The 21,377-nt window shown below is 44.2% G+C and overlaps 1 protein-coding gene and 1 long non-coding RNA gene across 2 annotated transcripts in view; one reads left to right on the top strand and one right to left on the bottom strand.

Annotated features, from left to right (window-relative positions):
- The window catches only part of LHFPL4 (LHFPL tetraspan subfamily member 4), a 31,455-nt gene extending 21,463 nt beyond the window's left edge, over positions 1-9,992 (bottom strand). The window contains exons 1-2 of the mRNA XM_070776280.1: positions 9,877-9,992; positions 8,466-8,954 (exon numbers count right to left, since the gene is read on the bottom strand). Of these exons, the coding sequence (XP_070632381.1) occupies positions 8,466-8,871 (406 nt within the window). The 5' untranslated portion in view covers positions 8,872-8,954; positions 9,877-9,992. The remainder of the gene's footprint in view (positions 1-8,465; positions 8,955-9,876) is intronic.
- Positions 9,993-10,030: 38 nt separating this feature from the next.
- LOC139178585 (uncharacterized) lies at positions 10,031-19,144 on the top strand. The gene is made up of 3 exons (XR_011562965.1): positions 10,031-10,564; positions 11,384-11,537; positions 13,599-19,144. It is a non-coding gene; the product is annotated as an uncharacterized lncRNA (long non-coding RNA).
- The last annotated feature ends 2,233 nt before the right edge of the window (positions 19,145-21,377 follow it).

Raw genomic sequence — 21,377 nt, 5'->3', positions numbered from 1 at the left:
TGGGAATGTAAAATGATACTGCCACTTTGGAAAACAATCTAGCAGCTCTTCAAAATGCTGAAGTTGCCACTTGAGCCAGCAATTCCACTCCCACATATATATCCAAGGGAACTGAAAACATGTTATATCCAAGGGAACCGAAAACATGTATCCACACAAAAACTTGTACACAAATATTCACAGCAACAGTATTCCAAATAGCCAAAAGATAGAAACAACCCAAATGTCCGACAGCTGATAAATGGATAAGCACAATGTGGTATATCCGTACAAGGGAATATTATTCCGCCATAAAAAGGGAGAAATATGGACATATGCTACATCATGAATGAACCTTGAAAACATTGTGCTAAGTGAAAGAGGTCAGTCACAAAGACCACAAATTATATGATTCTATTCACACAAGTGGAGACGGAAATGGCGAGCCACTCCTGTTCTTGCCTGGGAAACCCCACGGACAGAGAAGCCTGGCAGGCTACAGTCCACGAGACTGCAAAAGAATCAGAGATGTCTTAGTGACTAAACAACAACAATTTATACAAAATGCCCAGAACGGTCTTACTAGGTAAGACAGTAGGTTAAAGGTTGCTTAGAGGAGGGAGAGGATGGGGATGGTAGGCTTAGGGGGTGACAACCTAAGGGTATAAGCCTTCTTCTTGAGGTGATGTAAATATCTTAAAATCAATTGTGGTAATGGTTACACAACTCTGTAAATATACTAAAAACCACTGAATTGTACACTTTATACATGTGAATTTTGTGGCACATGATTTATATCCCAATAAAGTTGTTACCAAAAGAGGGGGATGAGCAATGTATCTTCTTCTTTCTCTCTCTCAGATCACTCATTCTGAGGTCTTCTCCAACCCAAATCAAGCTTCAGCTGACCCCAGTCCTCACTGAGGTCTTGGGTGCAACTTCATGAGAGACCTCGAGCCAGAACTACCCATCTAAGCTGCTCCCAAATTCCTGTGACTCACAGAAACAGAGATAAGAAATGCGTAAGCCACTGGGTTTGGGAGTAATTTTCTCTGCAGCAATAGATAACTAGTATACCGTTGATGGAAAAAAAAAAAATACATTGTTGGCATTTGCTTGTATATTTATGCAGTTTCTCAGAAAGGATACTCAAGAAATGGTAAAAGTGTTTGCCCCTGGGAAGAGACCTCTGGGAGGATCCCTGAGGGATGAGAGCAGGGAGGACACATATCTGATTGTATGTCATTTTATCTTTTGAATTTTGTTTCATGTGCAATGTATTAACTTTTCCAAAAGGAAAACAAAAGTCAAAGAATTTGAAACATTTTTTAAAAAGTCAGCAACTGCCTGCTGCTTATAAAGTCTAAACTCCTCAGCGTGGTGTACAAGGCATCCACGGGCAGCCCTTGTCCATCTTCCCAGTCTCCGCGCTCACCTCCCCTCACACCATGTGATTGTGGCGCCTGAAGTGCACCAGGCTTTCCCCTCCTCCACACCTTAAATCATACTGTCTCTTGTGCCTGGTTCCGCTTCTCCTTCCTCCGCATCCTTTAAGACTCATCTCAAACGCTGAACTTTTCTGGAAGACTTCCCTGGCTGTCCTTAATGTGTCAGAAGTGCGTGCCCCCAAGATACCCTTGCGAGATTCAGTCATTTCATGCGTCATCCTACAGTGTGATGATGTGATTTCTTTCCCAAATCTCCCATTGGACTATGAGCAAGGACTCCTTTTTTTTCCCCCTTGGCAATACCATGGGCTTCCCTGGTAGCTTGGATGGTAAAGAATCCGCCTGCAATGCAGGAGACCCCGGTTCAATTCCTAGGTTGGGAAGATCCCCTGAAGAAGGGATAGGCTACCCACTTTAGTATTCTTGGGCTTCCTTGGTGTCTCAGATGGTAAAGAATCTGCCTGCAGTGCTGGAGACCTGGGTTCGATCCCTGGGTTGGGAAGATCCCCTGGAGGAGGGCATTGCAACTCACCCTAGTATTCTTGCCTGGAGAATCCCCATGGACAGAGGAGCCTAGCGGGCTACAGTCCATGGGGTCACAAAGAGTCCGACACGACTGAGGGACTAAGCACAGCACAGCACAGCACAGCACAGCACAAACCACGCAGTATGCAGAACTTTCCTGACCAGAGATGGAACCCGCGCCCCCTGCAGGGGAAGTTCGGAATCTCAACCACTGGACCACATGGGAAATACCTGGGAAAGAGGACTCACTCAGGCTTCCCTGAGCCTAACACACAGAGGAGGCTGTCAGTAAGAGGACTGGTGTGAGAAAGAAAGGAAGGGTGTAGGGAGAGAGGGAACAAAGCAAAAAATGAAAGAAGGGAGGGAGGGAAGGAAGGTGAAAGCAAGAAAGGAAGGAGAGTTGGTGGAGAAAGAAAAGGAGGGAGGGAAAAAGGGTAGGAGGAAAGAAAGTCCCCAAATGTGCACAGCAGTCTCACTGCATACAACAAAGACTCTCTGGATGAAGAAAGCCCCAAACCAGATGTGAAACACAATCCAAGCAAGTGGGGAAGAATGTGGATACATATTCTAAGCTGTAGTGACATTGCTGTTTGTAGTAGAGACCCCTGATGATTCAGGACACACATCTTAGGCTGGAAGATGCTCACCTCTGATCACTACCCAACCCCTGGTGTCACCATCAGTCTCCCCAGCTCCCACTCCATCTCACATGCTCTCTTCTCCATGGTGATTCTAGCACCAGTCAGTACCTTGCACATAGTAGGCTCTCAACACTGAGTAATTGTGGTCAGAATCATCTCCCTTCTGTAGACAGAAGAGTCTCACTTTGTGACCATGAACCTGTCTCTTCTCTCTGGAACTCAGTTTTTTCATCACTACAGTGAGGGTATGGAGCCAGCTGATGAGTAGGACCCTTCCTAGCTAACAGTCCTTGGCTTCTCAAGGCCTCTGATCATCTCAGCAAGTCCAGAGTCTTTCACCTGAGCAGCAAGGACTCCTCACAAGCAGCTCTTCACTCAGACTACGTCACAGAAAGAAGAGTGACCATTCATTGGTTGATCACTGTACGCCAGGAACCACAATCAGCATTTCAGCCCCATGGCTTCATTTCTTTCTTTCCATCACCTCTGAAGTAGGTACAATAAACATCTCCATCTTACAGAAAAGGGAACTGAGAATCGGAGAAGAAACCCCATTTATCCAAGGAACACAACTGGGAGGTGGCAGAGCAGGAATTCTAAGTCCTCCACCACTTCTCCACACTGCCCTGCCTGCTGCCCTGCTGGAAGCAGGCTTCCAGCCAGCAACCTCCCCTTGGCTAACCTCACTCAGCCCACAGGTAAGCACTCAGTACATTGACCTTACTGTTGTAATCTGTGTATTCACATCTTGGGTTCCAGTTCAGAGGTAAAAACAGGTTCTAGATCCATTTAGACTCATATGAAGTTTCAGCTCCTTCCTTCTCTAGATGTCTGACCTTTAGACAAGTCATTTTAACAGATGAAGAGCAAATGACATAATGAATGTGAAAATGGCTAGCACCTCGTAAATGGGAAAGACCAGATAAAGCACAGCAGAGAGATTCTGACAAGCCCTGAAAAGCTGACGCCTCACTCCACAAAGAGCCACCTGAGTCTCCCAGTCTTTCCACTTAGCATTCAGCTCTTCTGGCAAATTCATCCTGTCTTTATTCCCATCCTGAATGTTTCTTTATAAATCCTTCATAAATCCTTGGGCTTTCAAGTTAGACAGACAGGGTTACAATTCTGGCTCGACCGCTTACCCACTGTATGACCTTGGACAAATGACTCTCCTTTCTGAGGCTCAGTGTTCGCACCTATGAAATATTCATTAGGGTACCTACTCCATAGGGAGGTTGTGAGGAGTCAATAATAGTGTGCAAGTAAATGTTTAGCATGTGGTCAAGCATATAATAAAGGCTCAGAAATTGTTAACTGTTTTTTCCTGAATAATAACAGTGGTCATAGCTTTGAACTACCTGCTGATTAAAATCTAAAATTTCTGACCCAGTGCTCAGAGCCTCACAAACTGGAGCTCCATCATTCCTTCCTGGCCTCGTTCCCTGCTGTTCCCCTAAGTGAAGCCCACACTCAAGCCAGATGTGGCTTTCTCCTCTCTGTTTCTCCACCATGATCTTCCCCTCCGTTCAGAATGCTCTCTCAAACCTCACATCTAGCCACACCCAGCCCTATTCAAGCTTCACCTCCCAATAAGCCAGCAGCCTCCTCAACTGCTCTGGGTTTCCACAGCACCTAAGGTTGAGCACATATTAGTGCTCAGACTGTCCAGGGGGAGGTTTCTGTCTGCAATTGTCTAACCTACAGTACCTCTCCTCCAGTGGTCACACTGATTTCCCTGTGTGGGAATTTCTTTCTCCCCTATCAGTTCATGTGTCCCAGGAATGGGCATGTGGCCGAGACCTTAGATAAAGTCTCACTGATTCATGAAGAGGTGGACACTTGACCAAAGCTGAGCCAATCAGAATGAGCCCTGGAACTTTTTCTGCAATCACTGAATAACAAGTGTTCTTTTGTCCACAGGCAGTGCTAAGTTGAAGCAATGTAAATTCAGAGCTGCTGGTAGCCATACTTATCACCTTCAGAAGAGAAGTGAACTTAACAACAAGCCAACATAGAGGAATCAGAAAATGGAGACAGACTTATTTTTTAATGACATTATTTGAGCATCTGGATCCATCCATGCCTGAAGCCAGTGCTCCTGACTATTAATGTATGTGAGCCAAAACCACTACCCTCTTCCAGTTCAGTTCAGTTCAGTTGCTCAGTCATGTCCAACTCTTTGTGACCCCATGGACTGCAGCATGCCAGGCTTCCCTGTCCATCACCAACTCCCAGAGCTTACTCAAACTCATGTCCGTTGAGTCGGTGATGCCATCCAACCATCTCATCCTCTGTTGTCCCCTTCTCCTCCCACCTTCAATCTTTCCCAGCATCAGGGTCTTTTCAAATGAGTCAGTTCTTTGCATCAAGTAGCCAAAGTATTGGAGTTTCAGCTGCAGCATCAGTCCTTCCAATGAATATTCAGGACTGATCTCCTTTAGAATTGACTGGTTGGATCTCCTTGCAGTCCAAGGGACTCTCAAGAGCCTTCTCCAGCACCACAGTTCGAAACCATCAATCCTTTGGCGCTTAGCTTTCTTTATAGTCCAAGTCTCACATCCATACATGACTACTGGAAAAACTATAGCTTTGACTAGACAGATCTTTGTTGACAAAGTAATATCTCTGCTTTTTAATATGCTGTCTAGGTTGGTCATAGTTTTTCTTCCAAGGAACAAGTGTCTTTTAATTTCATGGCTGCAGTTACCATCTGCAGTGACTCTGGAGCCCAAGAAAATAAAGTCTGTCACTGTTTCCATTGTTTCCCCATCTATTTGCCATGAAGCGATGGGATGATCTTAGATTTCTGAATTGAGTTTTAAGCCAACTTTTTCACCCTCCTCTTTCACTTTCATCAAGAGGCTCTTTTGTTCTTTGCTTTCTGCCATAAGGGTGGTGTCATCTGCATATCTACCCCCTTTACCTGATTTTAATTTACTTAAGTCAGCTTGAGTTGGCTTTCTGTCACTTCACTGAGAGAGTGCTGACCAATATAGTGATTCAGCTAGACGGTAAGCTTCCTGTGAGCAGAGATTGTGCTATTCGACCTAGGAGCCTTGAGGTCAGAGTTGATCTCAGTGTTGCAGCACCTAGCAGAAGGATGTTCACTGAGCAGGTGAGAAATACAGAAGGGAATAAATATCTCTTTGTATTTTCCCAATGGTCCAGTGCTCTGCACTCAGAAGACTCTAAAATATTTAAGTAAAGGGACTTCCCTGGCAGTCTAGTGGTTAAGACTCTATGTTCTCAATGCAGGGGGTAGGGGTTTTATCTTTAGGAGGGGAACTAATACCCAACATGCTTCATAATGCAGCCAAAAACAAAAACAAACAAACAACCTGAGTAAATGTTCACTTGAACAAAAACTATACAACAGGCATTCTAATTTTTTTTTTTTTTTTTTTTTTTTTGCTGCATGGCATGCAGGATCTTAGTTCCCCAACCAGGGATTGAACCCATGTTGCTTGCAGTAGAAGCACAGAGTCTTAACCACTGGACTGCCAGAGAAGGCTCTCTACTTCTTATGTGATACAAACAAGGTCCTCTTCTTCTCTGCAGTTTCTCTGAGGATGACTGATTTCTCCCTTTCTAAGTAGAATGATCTTAGTGAAAGAGGTATTCTAGGAACCCCACATGGCTGAAAGACATATTTTAAATCCACTAATCTCACTGATTAGTCCCCCATTGTACAGATGAGGAAACTGAGATTTAAGCTAAAAATGGTTGCTTAACATTGCATGGTGAGTCACAGGCAGAATTAGCTAAGATACACACACACATCCCAGCACAATGCCATGACTAGTAGTCCAGTGCTCCAGCCCCTGCCCTTTATTAAGCAGAGTGAATCAATCACTTGCCCAGAGCTCAGAAATCTCTAAGTCAGATAGAATGAACTGCTCAACTCTGATAACCACCTTTGGAGTGGGGCAGTAAGACAAGGGAAAGAGCACTGGGCCAGGAGTCAAGCCTAGTTTACTCTATTACCGGCTGTGTGACCTTCACTTCTCCAGGCTCAGTTTCCTCTAAGACAGGAGTGGAAGAAGGCAGGGTTCAAAGAAGCTGATTTCTCAGATCCCTGAAATTCTATATTTACATGGGGTTGTTGGATAGTTCATCAAATCCCCAAGATTAAACCCACATGGATTACAGAGAATTGGAAGAGCAATAGGTCAACAACCCATCTGCAGACTACAAATTAAGGTTCAGGAAATGGGAGTTCCAGCTGAGTTTATATTCTTTCTGGCTCACCTTATAAGAGTAGAATGGAAATCACTTTCTGGGAATTGACAGATACCCCCACACACATCCTACAATTCTCCTTTCTCATTTTCCCCAGAATCTTAAAAGACCTCTGTCTAAGTTGATTGTAGTGAGATGGACTTGAAACAAGCCCACCAGAATGTCCATACTGAATAAATGCTGACTTCTGCAAGGCAGTCCTTTTGAGAGCTTGATTAGTTCTTCCAATGAGCCCATAATTCCTCCAAGCATTTGTAACAGTCCTCCTGAGCAAGCAAACCAGTCTCCTGATTTTGCTTTCACACCTTGACCTTCATCTCCAGTGACCATTCTCAATTTGATCACCTCCTGTGTTTTCTACACTTGGCCATTTCCAAAAACCAGAGACCTCCTTGAAAAGATGGTAGTTTTCCCTCCATGACAATGTTCAAGAGCATATGCCTCACAATCCAAAGACAATTCCTTACAGTGTTTTAAGCAGTGGAATCATCAGCAAGTGACAGAACACCTACAGGAGGTCTCTTTTGAAGGGGCTGACACTTGTTGAATATCCTGAGATACTTATTTTTAAAAACCATCTTAGCTGCATAAGCATCACATTTTCCCTTTTCTTTCTCAACCCTGGAATGCTCTAAGCTTTTTCCTTCACCAAATCTTCATCTGTCTTCCTTCTCCATATCCCTGCCATATCCTGGCCCCATTTTCCCCAGCCAAACTCTCTTCCCTGCCTGCAATGAGGCAAATACCCAAGCTGCTGAATCTTCAAAATCTGTCTTCGATTGAAAGGTAGGCAGGGATGGGGGGAGGGAGTCTCTAATGGATCCTGGAAAACTGTCTCAGCAGTTCCTACTCCCAAAAAGGCCCTTCTCTGGTCTTTAGGGCAAGGTGTCTGTCTGAGCCAAACATTTCAGAGAGTCCCCAGAGACTCATTCTCACTAGGCATGGCACCAGAACCCTTTCTGCCTTTGGGGTAGGGGGTGCTGGAGACTTGCCCCCCAGAGACCCATGTTTCCAGGTGTTGTCAACCACCCACATTTCAAACACTAGATAGACACAATAGACAGCCTTCTCCAACCCCCCTCATCTTTTCGCAGCACTTCATAGTTTACAAAATACTTTTTCATGCATATTTGGAATCTTCTCCACTGTTTTACAGATGAGAAAACAGAGCCTCAGAGAAGTAAAGTGAAACATCGAAGTTGATAATATAAGCAAGTTAAAGGTCAAAGTCAGAGCTCTTGATTCCCCATCTCATGCTTTTTTTCAGTGCAACAGAAATCGCTCACATATAGAGTAACTCCTCTTTCAGACAATTATTTCCCCTAAGACAGCCAAAAGAGACTCTCAGAGACCCTCAGAAACTCAGACAAAATGCTTAACACATCAATAAACGCAATCTTCCCACTTCCAAGCACACAAACCTATAGACTCAGCTCTAAGCCTCTGCCCTCTGCCCCAATGTGTCTCTCTCATAGAATCCCCTCCCCTGTGGCTACTGAGAGTCAGTGAAGGAGGTGTGTCTTTAGACAGAGGAGCAGAATCTCTCTCTGACTCCTTCAAAAAGGGGTCTCGGAAGAAAAGAGCCCCGTCCTCGGCGTCTGTTCCAGGGGTCCCGCCCCCGCCCCTCCCCTACCTGCCAAGAGCTGCATCCAGGCGCAGATCTTGTAGACCGTGGCCGTGTTGCAGAAGAAGAAAAGCGCAAAGCAGGTGATGCAGCCGAGGATCAGCACCATGGAGAGCAGCACGAAGAAGGCGGCCGCCTTGAAGGCGCCGGACGGGATGGTGCTGAAGTCGGTGAACGAGCCGCGGCAGGTGAGCTCACGGCCCGCCAGCCCGCTGCCCACACAGTAGTGGAAGAGGCCGAAGTAGCCAGGTTTTGGGGTGCTCACGCTGTCGCCCACCCAGTAGGGCTGTATGAAGACCACCACGTTGATGATGGCGAAGCAGATGGTGAAGATGGCCCATAGCACGCCGATGGCCCGCGAGTTCCGCATGTAGTGCTCGTGGTAGAGCTTGGAGGCCTCCTGCGAGGGCAGCATGGTGCCCGGGGGCGGAGCCGGCGGCGGCGGCGGCTGGCGGGGGCCGCCGGCCCGGGACCGACCGCCGGGCTGCCGGGCGGGAGCTGGGGACGCACGCGAGAAGCGGCCCTGAGCCAAGGTACCCGCGAGGGCGGGGCTTGAGGCGGAGCTGAGTGGACCCGGGGGCTGGTTTGAAGGAGCTAGGAGGGGGTCAGGAGAGTACTGGGGAGGTGTCGGGGTAGGGGCAGACTGGCAAAGATCTCCAATTCGGGGACCTAGGAAGAGGCCATGTGAAAGTTGGGGGGCTGGGATGAGGGGGCTGGAATGAGAATATGGGAGCTGGGGGGAGTGCTAGAAAGTGGTTATGGTGGAGTTGGGGAGGGGGCTTGGGGACTAGTATTGGCGGAGTAAGAGGGGATCGTGGGGAGATGGAATGGAGGCTGTGGTCCGGTACTGAAGAATTGGCTGAGGGGTTTTACAGGGAGGTCGGAAGGGAATTTGGGGGTTGGTATTAGGGGTAAAAGGAGGTCTGGTATTGGGTGTCTAAAAGGGGTCTGTGGAGAGGGAGGTGGGCGCTTCCATGAGAGGATAAGAAAGGGATATACGGGGCAAGTACTAGGGGACTGGGAAGGTGATATGGGGGCTGGGACAGGGAGGGCGAAGTGCAAGAACCAGGATGAGGCTAGAGGAACATCGGGGGACCGGGACTGCAGGGTCTGAACACGGGGCGGGGGGTTGGGAGGGTCCCTCAGAAGACAGGGCTGGATGGAGGCTGAGGGGAGCCTAGGTTTGGCGCGCCAGGGCTAGGGAGAGAGGTTTTCCAGGCCAAGGGGACGACGGACCGGGGCCGGCGGGCAGCCCGGGCCGCGAGTTAGTGGGCAAGGGGCAGGGGGCCGTCGCCGGGGCGCGGGGGAGCGGCCGGGCCCCAGTAGGGCCGGGAGTGGGGGGTGGGGGGCGGCTACCCCGCGCCCAGGCCGGACGCGCGCGGAGGCTGCGGCCGGGGGGAGGGGGTGCGGGGAGACCAACCTGGGCCCGGTCCGGAGCGGTGGGTCCGGGACTGGCACGGCCTAGGCGCCGCGGCTCTGCGCTCCCAGAGGCGGCTTGCCGGGCCCAGGCGGCGGCCTCTGCGCGGCCTCCATCTTGCTCGGGTTCTCCCCGGGGCGCGCTCCCGCGCCGAGGCGCGAGCTCTCGTGCACCGGCGCGGCCCGACGGAGGCGCGTTCCTGCAGCCGGCGTGCGGGGCGGAGCGGAGCGGAACAGGAAAGGGGAGCTCCGTGTTCTGGCAGTCCAGTCAGGGAGCTGGGTAGGCACGGTCCGGGGGGTCCCCAAGCCCTAGCAGTAAGCCTCCTCCACAGTAAGGCCTTCTAATTTGGGGGACCCCGTTTTCCCAGCCCGAGCTGTGGGTTTGCGGGGCCCACGCAAAGCCCATGGGAACGGGGGAGGGTCCGAGCAGGGTATTAGTTGATAAGAGTTTGAACTGACCCCTGGCTCCCAAGTTAACTCAGGTAAAGCCTATCCCAGTGCCTCGAGTTGCACCGTTACACTCCCAGTCCTTTGGGTCTTGGAGGCGTTGAAAGTTCCCAGAGGCTCCTAGGAAACCGCCAACACCTCTGGGAGAGGGAACCCCCTAGCAAAACTGTTAACAGCCACTTCCGCGGTGGGGATTCGTTGGCCGCCAGTGCATTAGGAGTTAGGCCTGGAGAGCAGGACCCAGGGTGAGTATGGGAACAGGAGACAAGGAGGCTGGGGACGTGTGGTTTGTCTTCCTTCACTTTCCCGGTGCCTGGCATGAAGTGGATACATCATGAGCGTGTAGTATGTTAAAGGACAAAGCATCCAAGTCCAGACTCACTGAGAACACGAGGGGGCGTACCAGGGGGGCCAGTGCAGGTCATTTCTTCCCCGCTGTGAAATAGCTTTTGGTTTAGGTTCTGCCAAGGTGGTCTAAGTTGGCATCCAGAAAACTCGCTACTACTTACTGTCTCCCTGATCTTGCACTTGCTCTTTGAACCTCTGTTTCCCCATCTGTAAAGTGGGCAGATTAAGCCCCACTTGACAGGTATTGAGGGGTAGTGAAAATAATGTTAGTACGACCCAAGGACTGGACTATACACAGGGATCAGTCTGATGAAATTAAGGACTATCTACAAAGAAAATACTAATAATCATGTGAGGTTGCCACCTGTCTTTTTTCCCATGGGGAGAGGGAGTGGGTTTTTGTGGGGTTTTTGGTTGTTTGTGTTTTTGGTTTTGGGTTTTTTTTTTTTGTTTTTTTTTTTGCTGAGACGATGTACTTCTTGCTTTCTTGGTATTAAATATATATATATCTTTTTTAAAGAACTGGTGTTGATAGTTAATGGGATTTTTTTTCCTTCAATGTCCAAATTTGGCAAAATAATAGATAGGCCATGTTGTTTCCAAATTAAACAAAAAAAATTATGTGCAGTCCTCCACAATTTGAGGACCACAGACCCACATGAAATCATTTCACCTGAGACAGTTTGCTCAGTCAGTTTGGTTTCCCCTTCCGTTAGTTCTTTGAAGAGGCATCCAGACTGTCTCCTGAGAACCCTAAGATCCCGGAAGCATTGAACTGGAAGGGGTTGTGGAGAGAGCCTCATTCCATACCTTCTCCCACTTGACAGATGGAGAACAGAGGCCAAGAGGAGGATTGACTTATACGAAAAGGTGAGTCCTTACTGATCAGTACAATTAAACTGATCAACCTGATTCATTACTTTTTTTTACCTACCCAATAAATATGTGAGAGGCTCCTGCAACGTGCCAGCACAGCACTGTGCTGTGCCCTGGGGAGAAGATCAGGTAAAACAGATGTGGTCGCTGCCATCCTGAAGCATACAGCTTCATGAGGAGATAGAAGGTGCCGGGAGGAGCAGGGAGGGAAGTCATCCTCATAGGGCACCTTGAAGTCTTCTGTGGGTTCTCCTGGTATGGGTACTGTTCTGAACATAAGTTACTGGAGCCAGAAGCTCCATCTTTTCTCCTTATCCTGCCATGAATTATTGCCTTTTTTTTTTTTGCCTATCCTGCTGAGGCAAGTTAGGCACTCCAGCGGGGAGGTGGAGGGGAGGGGGGAATCACAGAAGTCCACTTACTATTCTCTTTCCAGGCAAGAACTGAGAGTTCTTGCTAAGATAGGGTCGTTTCCAGCCAGTACCCTAGCAAAGGAAGATTTGTGACTTGCTAGATACCCGTATGCCTAAAGTAAATATTCAGTTACAATGAACAGTTATTGAGCACTTAAAACATTTTAGCTCTCCTGATTTTTGCTTTAAAAATATTGCCTCATTTAATCTTCACAATAACCCTATGGGATCATGTTATTGGCTGAATTGTATCCCTCCTCCCTGCCCCCAAATTCATATGTTCAGGTCCTAACTTCCAGTATCTCAGAAGGTGGCTATTTGGAAATATGGCCTTTAAAGAGGTGGTTAGGGTAAAGTGAGGTGATATGAGTGGGCTCTAATCCAGTATCACAAGTGTCCCTATGAAAAGAGGAATTGAGGACAGAGACTAGATGATGACCATGGGAACACAGAAAGAAAGCAGCTATCTTCTGAGGGGCTTCAGAAGAAACCAGACTTGCTGACACCTTGATCATGGACTTCTAGCCTCCAGAACTGTGAGAAGATGCATTTCTGTTGTTTAAGCCACCCAGCTTGTAGTATTTTATAATGGCAGCCCTAGGAAACTAATACAAATAGGTACTATCTTACAGATGAGGACAGTGAGGTATGCCTGTATTACAGATGAGGACAGAGAAGTTAAATTACTTCCCCAAAGTCACACCTCTAGCAAGTGAAACAGCTGGGATTTATGTCGCACCCACATTCTTAATTACTGTGCCCTATAGATAATTCTGTAGAGCGAGTTAAATTCTTCTCAACCACCCGGGGTTTCCTTTTTATTTCCATATCATTTGTTTACTGACATCAGACCATCTGGATTCAAGTCTCAGTTTTTCATCCCTTGGATCATAGGCTGTAAGGATGCAACCTTTAGGCTGTATATGGTCGTGTTCACAGTTTCATGACAAAACCCAAGAGGATAAGCCAATGTGTCCTCAGAGAGAGAGAGAGGTTCTTAATACTTTTAAGTTAAGTGAGTGAAAGTTGCTCAGTCGTGTTTGACTCTTTGCAACCCCATGGACTATACAGTCCCTGGAATTCTCCAGGCTAAAATACTGGTGTGGGTAGCCTTTCCCTTCCCCAGGGGATCTTCCCAACCTAGGGATGGAACCCAGGTCTCCCACATTGCAGATGGAGTCTTTACCAGCTGAGCCACAAGGGAAGCCCCAGTACTTTTAAGAGCCTATGGCAAAAGTTATGCCTGTCTTTCCATGGTTTTCTTGAATCCCTCTCTTTTCTTTACAATAGTCTGAATTTGGGTGCAGGGAGGAGGGATACAGTTCAGCCGATAACACAATCTCATAGGGTTATTGTGAAGATTAACTGAGGCAACATATTTAAAGCAATGATTAGGGGAGCTAGAATGTCTAATGTCTCTGAAAGAGTCAAAGTAAAGGCCCTCTCTTTCTCTTTCCTCCCTCAAACTCTCACATTAAATCTTGCTCTTTGACTAGAGAAATCATTCATTACTTCAGCCACTCAGCCAATAGGTATCAGTGGCACCTTTTATTTGACAGGATCTTTGCTAGGCAGTGGGGACACAAAGATGAGGAAGACCCAGTCCCTGCCCTGAAAGAACTCTCTATCTTGTCTCTCCTAGGAAGCAGATGGAGTAGAATAAGCATGACAGAAGTTCACTCAGAGATTTTCAGAGCCATGTGCAGGGGCTCACTGGAGCTGGAGTCTTGAATGAGTCACTTCAACTTTTGGAATCTCAGTGGTTTCATGAATGATTAAATAATGTGCTTTATACTTGAAGCAAGCTAGAAGTGTAAAGAATTGTTCATTCAATTATAAAATGCTTTCATAGCTGTACTGTGTCTCTCCTAGGAAGTACGTGTTTTCTTCAGGACTCTTGGGTTGCAAATGACAGAGACCCAGTAAAAACTGGCATAAGCAGGAATAGGTTCCAGCATAATCCAGCAGTTCATGTGATGGGAATCATATCTCCCCATGAACCCTGCTTTCCCTTCTGTGGTTAGGTCCATGCCCAGGCAAGATATTCCTAAGCCATGGCAAGATATGTCCGTTGTCTTTGTGATCAGAGAATATGGTCTCTGTGAAACTCAGACTTTGGAATTTGTGGAAGATCCATTTGAGGCCTAGTACATGGTTCATTTTCATAAATGTGCTTGCAAAGAATGTGATTTCCTTGTTAATGGAAGGAAGTTCTTTCTATGTCTGTTAGCTCAAGCCTATTAATTGCATTGTTCACATTTTCTAGATCATTACTCTTTTTTTTCCTGTCTACTTGATCCATTCATTTCTAGAAAAATATGTTACGATTGACTATGAAGGGAGATGAGAAAATTTTATGGATTGATGGTAATGTTCTGTGTCTTACCTGGAGTTTAGCTTACACAGATATATACATTTGTCAAAATTCAGCAAACATGCACTTAAGATTTGTGTGTTTCATTGGATATAAAATTCATTACAAATGAAAAAATTGCAATCAGATAATCAACCTTACTTAATGAAGTCTTTGAAAAGTGACTGAATTTACTTTGAAGTGCATACAAAATAAGATGGTGTAATAAATGGATAGAAAGGTGCAGAGGTTGATATGTGAAGAAGCAAATGCAGAGTAAAAGTGTTATTGGTAGAACTAGACGGTAAGTATTTGGATGTATGCTCTAAGATTCTTCTAGCTTGTGGTACATTTGAAATTTTTCATTAAAAAATATTGAGGAGGAAAATCTGCCATTATGATTGATTTGCCAATTTCTCTTTCTGAGTCTATTGATTTTTTTGCGATATGTATTGAGACTAAGTTATTAGATGCATAATAGCTTTCTTTTGACCAGTATTTTCCTTCTGTCTATTCTTTTATCTTTAGTCTTTCTGTCATCATGTTTTTGGAGTGTCTTTTGTAAAAATCGAAAAGCTTCATAAAAAAATCCAATATGAAAGCCTCTGCCTCATAATAGGTAAACATTGATCTGTTTACATTTATCATGATTATTGATCAATTTGAACTTATTTCTACCATCTAATTTTGTGTTTTATCTTTACTATGCTTTTTCTATGTATTTTTTTCTCCTTCCAAGCCTTCTATTTTTTTTTCAAGGTTTTTTCAACCATTTTTATTTTAATGGTTTCATTTTCTTTTTTCTTGGTTTTGCTTCTTCTGGTTTGGAAGATCTGTAATTCTTACTTTTGTGAGACGTTTCTCAAGAGAATCCTCTTGGTTTTCAATACCAGAACATCACAGAGATTTCTTATCTCTCAACACAATATTTTCTGGCCAATATTTAGATAAGAAAATTTTAAATTTACATCCCTAAAATTCATCACACTGTTTTAAACAAAACTCAGTGTAGGAAATAGCTTAAGCTATATTCAAACCACTATTGATACAATATCAGAATTAAGTGTTCTTTGTAAATTGTGCCTCCACACCCACAAAAAGAATGTGTATCTCAAGATATCTTTGGTGCGGAGAGAGAAATCAGTGTATCAAGTTATTGCACACGAGATTGTTGAAGCTGTTTGCTACCAGCAGTAGCGTTTGGTGGTTAGGAAGCAGAGTTTTTCATTTTGCTTTTTGTGTGTAGTAAAATATACATAACAAAGCTTATTCTTTCAATGATTTTTAAGTGTTCACTCAGTGGCATCAAGTACATTGTGCAACCATCAATGCTTCCATTTCTAGAACTTTTTAATCATCTCAAACTCTGTATCTATTAAACAATAACTCCTTATTTCCTCTGTGTCCCCCAGCCCCTGGTAACCTCTGTTCTACTTTCTGTCTGTTAATTGGCCTATTCTAAGTACCTTGCCTGGAAAATCCCATGATCGGAGGGGCCTGGTAGGCCGCAGTCCATGGGGTCGCTAAGAGTCGGACACGACTGAGCGACTTCACTTTCACTTTTCACTTTCATGCATTGGAGAAGGAAATGGCAACCCACTCCAGTGTTCTTGCCTGGAGAATCCCAGGGACGGGGGAGCCTGGTGGGCTGCCGTCTATGGGGTCACACAGAGTCGGACACGACTAAAGTGATGCAGCAGCAGCAAATATCTTATCTAAGTGAAATCATACAATATTTGTCCTTTTGTATCTGACTTATTTCTCTTAGCATAAGGTTTCCAAGGTTCATCCATGTCGAAGTTGTATTCTTTTCTAAGGTTACTGTTTCATTGTATTCTATTTCTAAGGTTACTATATTATCCATTTATCAGTTGATGGGCATTTGTATTGTTTCCACCTTTGGACTATTGGGAATAATGCTGCTGTGAACACTGGTTTTTAAATATCCATTTGAGTCTCTGCTTTCAATTCTTTTGGCTGTATACCTATTAGTGAAATTGCTAGATCATATGGTAATCCTATGTTTATCTTCTTGAGAACCCACCAAACTGTTTCCACAGCAGCTGCACCATTTTACATTCCAAGCAGCAATGCCAAGTGTTCTGATTTCTCCACATCCTTGCCAACACTTGTTATTTTCTGTTTTGTTTTGTTTTATTATAATTTTCATCCTACTTGGTATGAAGTGGTATCTCATTGTGGTTTTAATTTGCATTTCTCTAATGACTAGAGATGTTAAACATCTTTTCATGTGCTTATTGATGGTTCATACATCTTCTCTGGAGAAATATCTATTCACATTCTTTCCTCATTTTTGGACTGGGATGATTGTTTGTTGTTGAGTTGTAGGAGTTCTTTATGTTCTCCGAATATGAATCTCTTATCAGATATATGATTTGTAAATATTTTCTCCCATTCAGTGGTTTGTCTTTGCACTCTCTGGATAGTATCCTTTGATACACAAATGTTTTAAATTTCAATGAAGTCTGATTTATCATTTTTTTTTTCTTTTATTGCCTGTGCTTTTGTGTTATATCCAAGAAATCATTAACAAATACAATGATGTGAAGCTTTTTCACTGTGTTTTTCCTAACGGTTTTATAGTTTTAGCTCATATGTTTAGATCTTTGATCTATTTGAATTAGTTTTTGTGTATGGCGTAAGGTAAGGGTCAAACTTCCTTGTTTCGCATGTAACTTATTCAGTTGTCCCAGCATCATTTATTGAAAAGACTGTCCTTTCCCCCATTGAGTGGTTTTGGCACCCTTGTTGAAAATCAGTTAGCCTGTATGTGAGGCTTTAATTCTAGACTTTCTAGTCTTTAGTCAATTCTATTCATCTGTATGTCTATCCTTATGGTAGTACTATGCTGTTTGAAGGAAATAGCGGTTTTAATCATATAAAATCTTAATACAATAGACTGTTGCTTATGTACAGGTGTTTCACTATATTTTATTTATGTTTTAGGAAATTGTTTGGGTTTGGTGGAGACACATCATGCATTATAATTTTTCCCAGTTAAAATAATGGGAACCACACTCCCTTCTGCTCTGTGCTTCCACATAGAACGTCTGATTTCTGACACAGATTACTAATGTTAAGCAAGAGATTCTTGTATTTTATTTCTGTCCTTTATTTGTAAACAGAAATACTTAACATGATATCTAAAGTAAATTAAGATTTTTATACTCCTTCTGTGCCAAAATGGATATTAGAATATTTTAGCTTAGAATCGTATTCTTCCATCTTTGTTGTTGTTGTCTGTATATTTTTAGTCCCATCTTCAGTTCCATTCAGTCGCTCAGTTGTGTCTGACTCTGCGACCCCATGAACTGCAGCACACCAGGCCTCCATGTCGATCACCAACTCCCGGAGTTGACCCAAACTCATGTCCATTGAGTCAGTGATGCCATCCAACCATCTCATCCTCTGTCATTCCCTTCTCCTCCCGCCTTCAATCTTTCCCAGCATCAGGGTCTTTTCAAATGAGTCAGTTCTTCTCATCAGGTGACCAAAGTATTGGAGTTTCAGCTTCAGCATCAGTCCTTCCAGTGAATATTCAGGACTGATGTCCCTTAGGATGGACTGGTTGGATCTCCTTGCAGTCCAAGGGACTCTCAAGAGTCTTCTCCAACACCACAGTTCACAAGCATTAATTCTTCGATGCTCAGCTTTCTTTATAGTCCAACTCTCACATTCATACATGACTATTGGAAAAACCATAGCCTTGATTAGACAGACCTTTGTTGGCAAAGTAATGTCTCTGCTGTCTAGGTTGGTCATAACTTTCCTTCAGAGGAGTAAGCATCTTTTAATTTCATGGCTGCAGTCACCATCTGCAGTGATTTTGGAGTCCCAAAAAATAAAGTCAGCCACTGTTTCCACTGTTTTCCCATCTATTTGCCATGTAGTGATGGGACCAGATGCCATGATCTTAGTTTTCTGAATGTTGAGCTTTAAGTCAACTTTTTCACTCTCCTCTTTTACTTTCATCAAGAGGCTCTTTAGTTCTTCTTTACTTTCTGCTGTAAGGGTGGTGTCATCTGCATATCTGAGATTATTGATATTTCTCCCAGCAATCTTGATTCCAGCTTGTGCTTCTTCCAGCCCAGCATTTCTCATGATGTACTCTGCATATAAGTTAAATAAGCAGGGTGACAATATACAGCCTTGATGGACTCCTTTTCCTATTTGGAACCAGTCTGTTGTTCCATGTCCAGTTGTAACTGTTGCTTCCTGACCTACATACAGGTTTCTCAAGAGGTTAAAGCTCCCTTAAGTGTAATTTTTAAAAGTCAGTTTTATTGATAAATTTTTAAATTTTTAATTATTTTATTATTATTAGCCTTGCCATGCAGTATGTGGTATCTTAGTTCCAGGATCAAGAATCAAATCCATGCCCTCTACAGTGGAAGGGTGGAGTCTTAATCGTTGGACCAATAGGGAAGTCTCAGAGGTATATTCAGAAATGATAAAATTCACTCATTTCCGTAATGACAGACACATAAAGTTGTATATCCACAGTTCACCCACTCCCCAAAACTTCCTCTGATATTGGCTCCTCACCATACCTTGAACCTTACGTAACCACTTTTTTTTCTTGTTTTGTTTTTTTTTTTAATTTTATTTTATATTGGGCTATAGTTGATGTACAATGTTGTGTTAGTTTCAGGAGTACAGCAAAGTAACTCAGTTATACATATACATATATCTATTCTTTTAAAAATTATTTTCCCGTTTAGATTATTATGGAATATTGAGAAGAGTTCCCTGTGCTTTACGATGGGTCCTTGTTGCTTATCTATTTTAAATAAAATAGTGTGCATATTGCAATCCCAAACTCCCTCCGTTGTTTGTTTTCTTTCACTGTGGGTTTTGCTTTTTCAACAATGTCACATAAATGGAATTATGCAGTATGTACCCTTTTCAGCCTTAATTCTTTAAGTTGACATAATGCATTTGCAATTCAACTGTGTTCTTGGATGGATCAGTAATTTGTTTCTTTTAGTTACTGAGTAGGGATCCGTTGTACAGATGAACCATAGTTTATCTGTTCACCAACTGAGGGCCACTTGGATTGTTTCCACATTTTGATAATTATAAATAAGGCTACTCTAAACATTCATATATAGGCTTTTGTAAGAATATAAGTTCTTACTTCCTAATGTAAATACCTAGAAGTGAGAATGCTGTGTCATCAGTGGGGCACTCAATATGCCAGCAGATATGGAAGAGTCAGCAGTGGCCACCACAGGACTGGAAAATGTCAGTTTTCATTTCAAATCCAAAGAAGGGCAATACAAAGAATGTTCAAACTCCTGTACAATTGCACTCGTTTTACATGCTAGCAAGGTCATATTCAAAATCCTTCAAGTCAGGCTTCAGCAGTATATGAACCAAGAACTTCCAGATGTTCAAACTGGATTTAGAAAAGGCAGAAGAACTGGAGATCAAATTGCCAACATTCATTGGATAAGAGAGAAAGCAAGGGAATTCCAGAAAAATATCTATTTCTGCTTCATTGACTACATGAAAGCCTTTGACTGTGTGGATCACAACAAACTGGAAAATTCTTAAAAAGTTGGGAATACCAGATCACCTTACCTGTCTCCTGAGAAACCTATATGCAAGTCAAGAAGTAACAGTTAGAACCACACATACAACAGTGGACTGGTTCAAATTGGGAAAGGAATACATCAAGGCTGTATATTATCACCCTGCTTATTTAACTTATATGCAGAGTACAACATGTGAAATGCTGGGTTGGATGAATCACTAGCTGGAATCAAGATTGCCAGGAGAAATATCAACAACCTCAGATATGCAGATGATATCAATGGCAGGAAGCAAAGAAGAACCAAAGACTCTAGATGAGGGTGGAAGAGGAGAGTGAAAATGCTGGCTTAAAACTCAACATTCGGGAGAAGGCAATGGCACCCCACTCCAATACTCTTGCCTGGAAAATCCCATGGATGGAGGAGCCTGGTGGGCTGCAGTCCATTGGGTTGCTAGGAGTCAGACACGACTGAGCAAATTCACTTTCACTTTTCACTTTCATGCACTGGAGAAGGAAATGGCAGCCCACTTCAGTGTTCTTGCCTGGAGAATCCCAGGGACGGGGGAGCCTGGTGGGCTGCCGTCTATGGGGTCACACAGAGTCGGACACGACTGAAGCGACTTAGCAGCGGCAGCAGCAGAACCTTTATACTGAAAGATGTGTCTTCTATGTTTCTTTGTAGACAATGGATACCATATCTGTATTCTTCACAGTAATTAGTAATTGTGGAAGGTCTTAAAGGACCTTCTGTCTTGCCTGGTAATGTTTGTAATTTGGCCTCTGCTCATTGTCCTTGACCTTGGTTAGAAATTGGACACAAAACACTGAGTTAAGAAGAAGGACTTGTTGACGTGGAGATGAAAGCTGCTGTCTAGATGATTCTACTGGACTGTGTTGTCATCTTGGGTAAGGTGGGAAACTATATCCACAGTCCTTCTGTTAGTGATTCTGAGTTAAAGTTTTTGAGAAGAGGAAGATGCATGAAGTCTGGCGCTGGAGTGAGGAAACCATGATTCTCAGCTCTTCTGTACCATCAGGAGACAGAGCTGCAGGGCAGCCTGGTGGCCTGAGCTCCAGCACTGCTTTCTCACTTCTGGCTCTGCCTGTGTGGAACAGCCCCAGTCAGACACATGTTTGATGTTAGTTACCTGCTGGGCAGCAGTGTGGACTCTGCTCAGCAGTGTGGACAAGGCCCTTTTCCTGGGTCCTCTTTGGTTTTCAAGTTCACACAATTCCCTGCATGTTCCTGTGGCTCTTTGAGGTCCATCAGGCTACTTCTTCAGGCTTCCGAAGATCCCTCAGTGATTTTCTCATATCCTGTGACCCTCTTCATGTCCAAGGATTCTCCTAATTGCATGATTTCTGTGGGAAACATCTTGTTCTTCTAACAGTGAACGTTTCCTACCTCTACCCATTGCAGATGTAATATGGCAGCCACAGATGCAGGAAACTTACTTCCCTAGTTGCATCATGAGAGGCTGTAATGACCCTGCATTTCTTGTTCCTCAATA

The sequence above is a fragment of the Bos indicus genome, chromosome 22, assembly GCF_029378745.1.
Source record: "Bos indicus isolate NIAB-ARS_2022 breed Sahiwal x Tharparkar chromosome 22, NIAB-ARS_B.indTharparkar_mat_pri_1.0, whole genome shotgun sequence".
Taxonomy (NCBI): domain Eukaryota; kingdom Metazoa; phylum Chordata; class Mammalia; order Artiodactyla; family Bovidae; genus Bos; species Bos indicus.
Note: the sequence above shows the minus strand (reverse complement) of the source record. Positions and strands in the feature narration are given on the sequence as shown.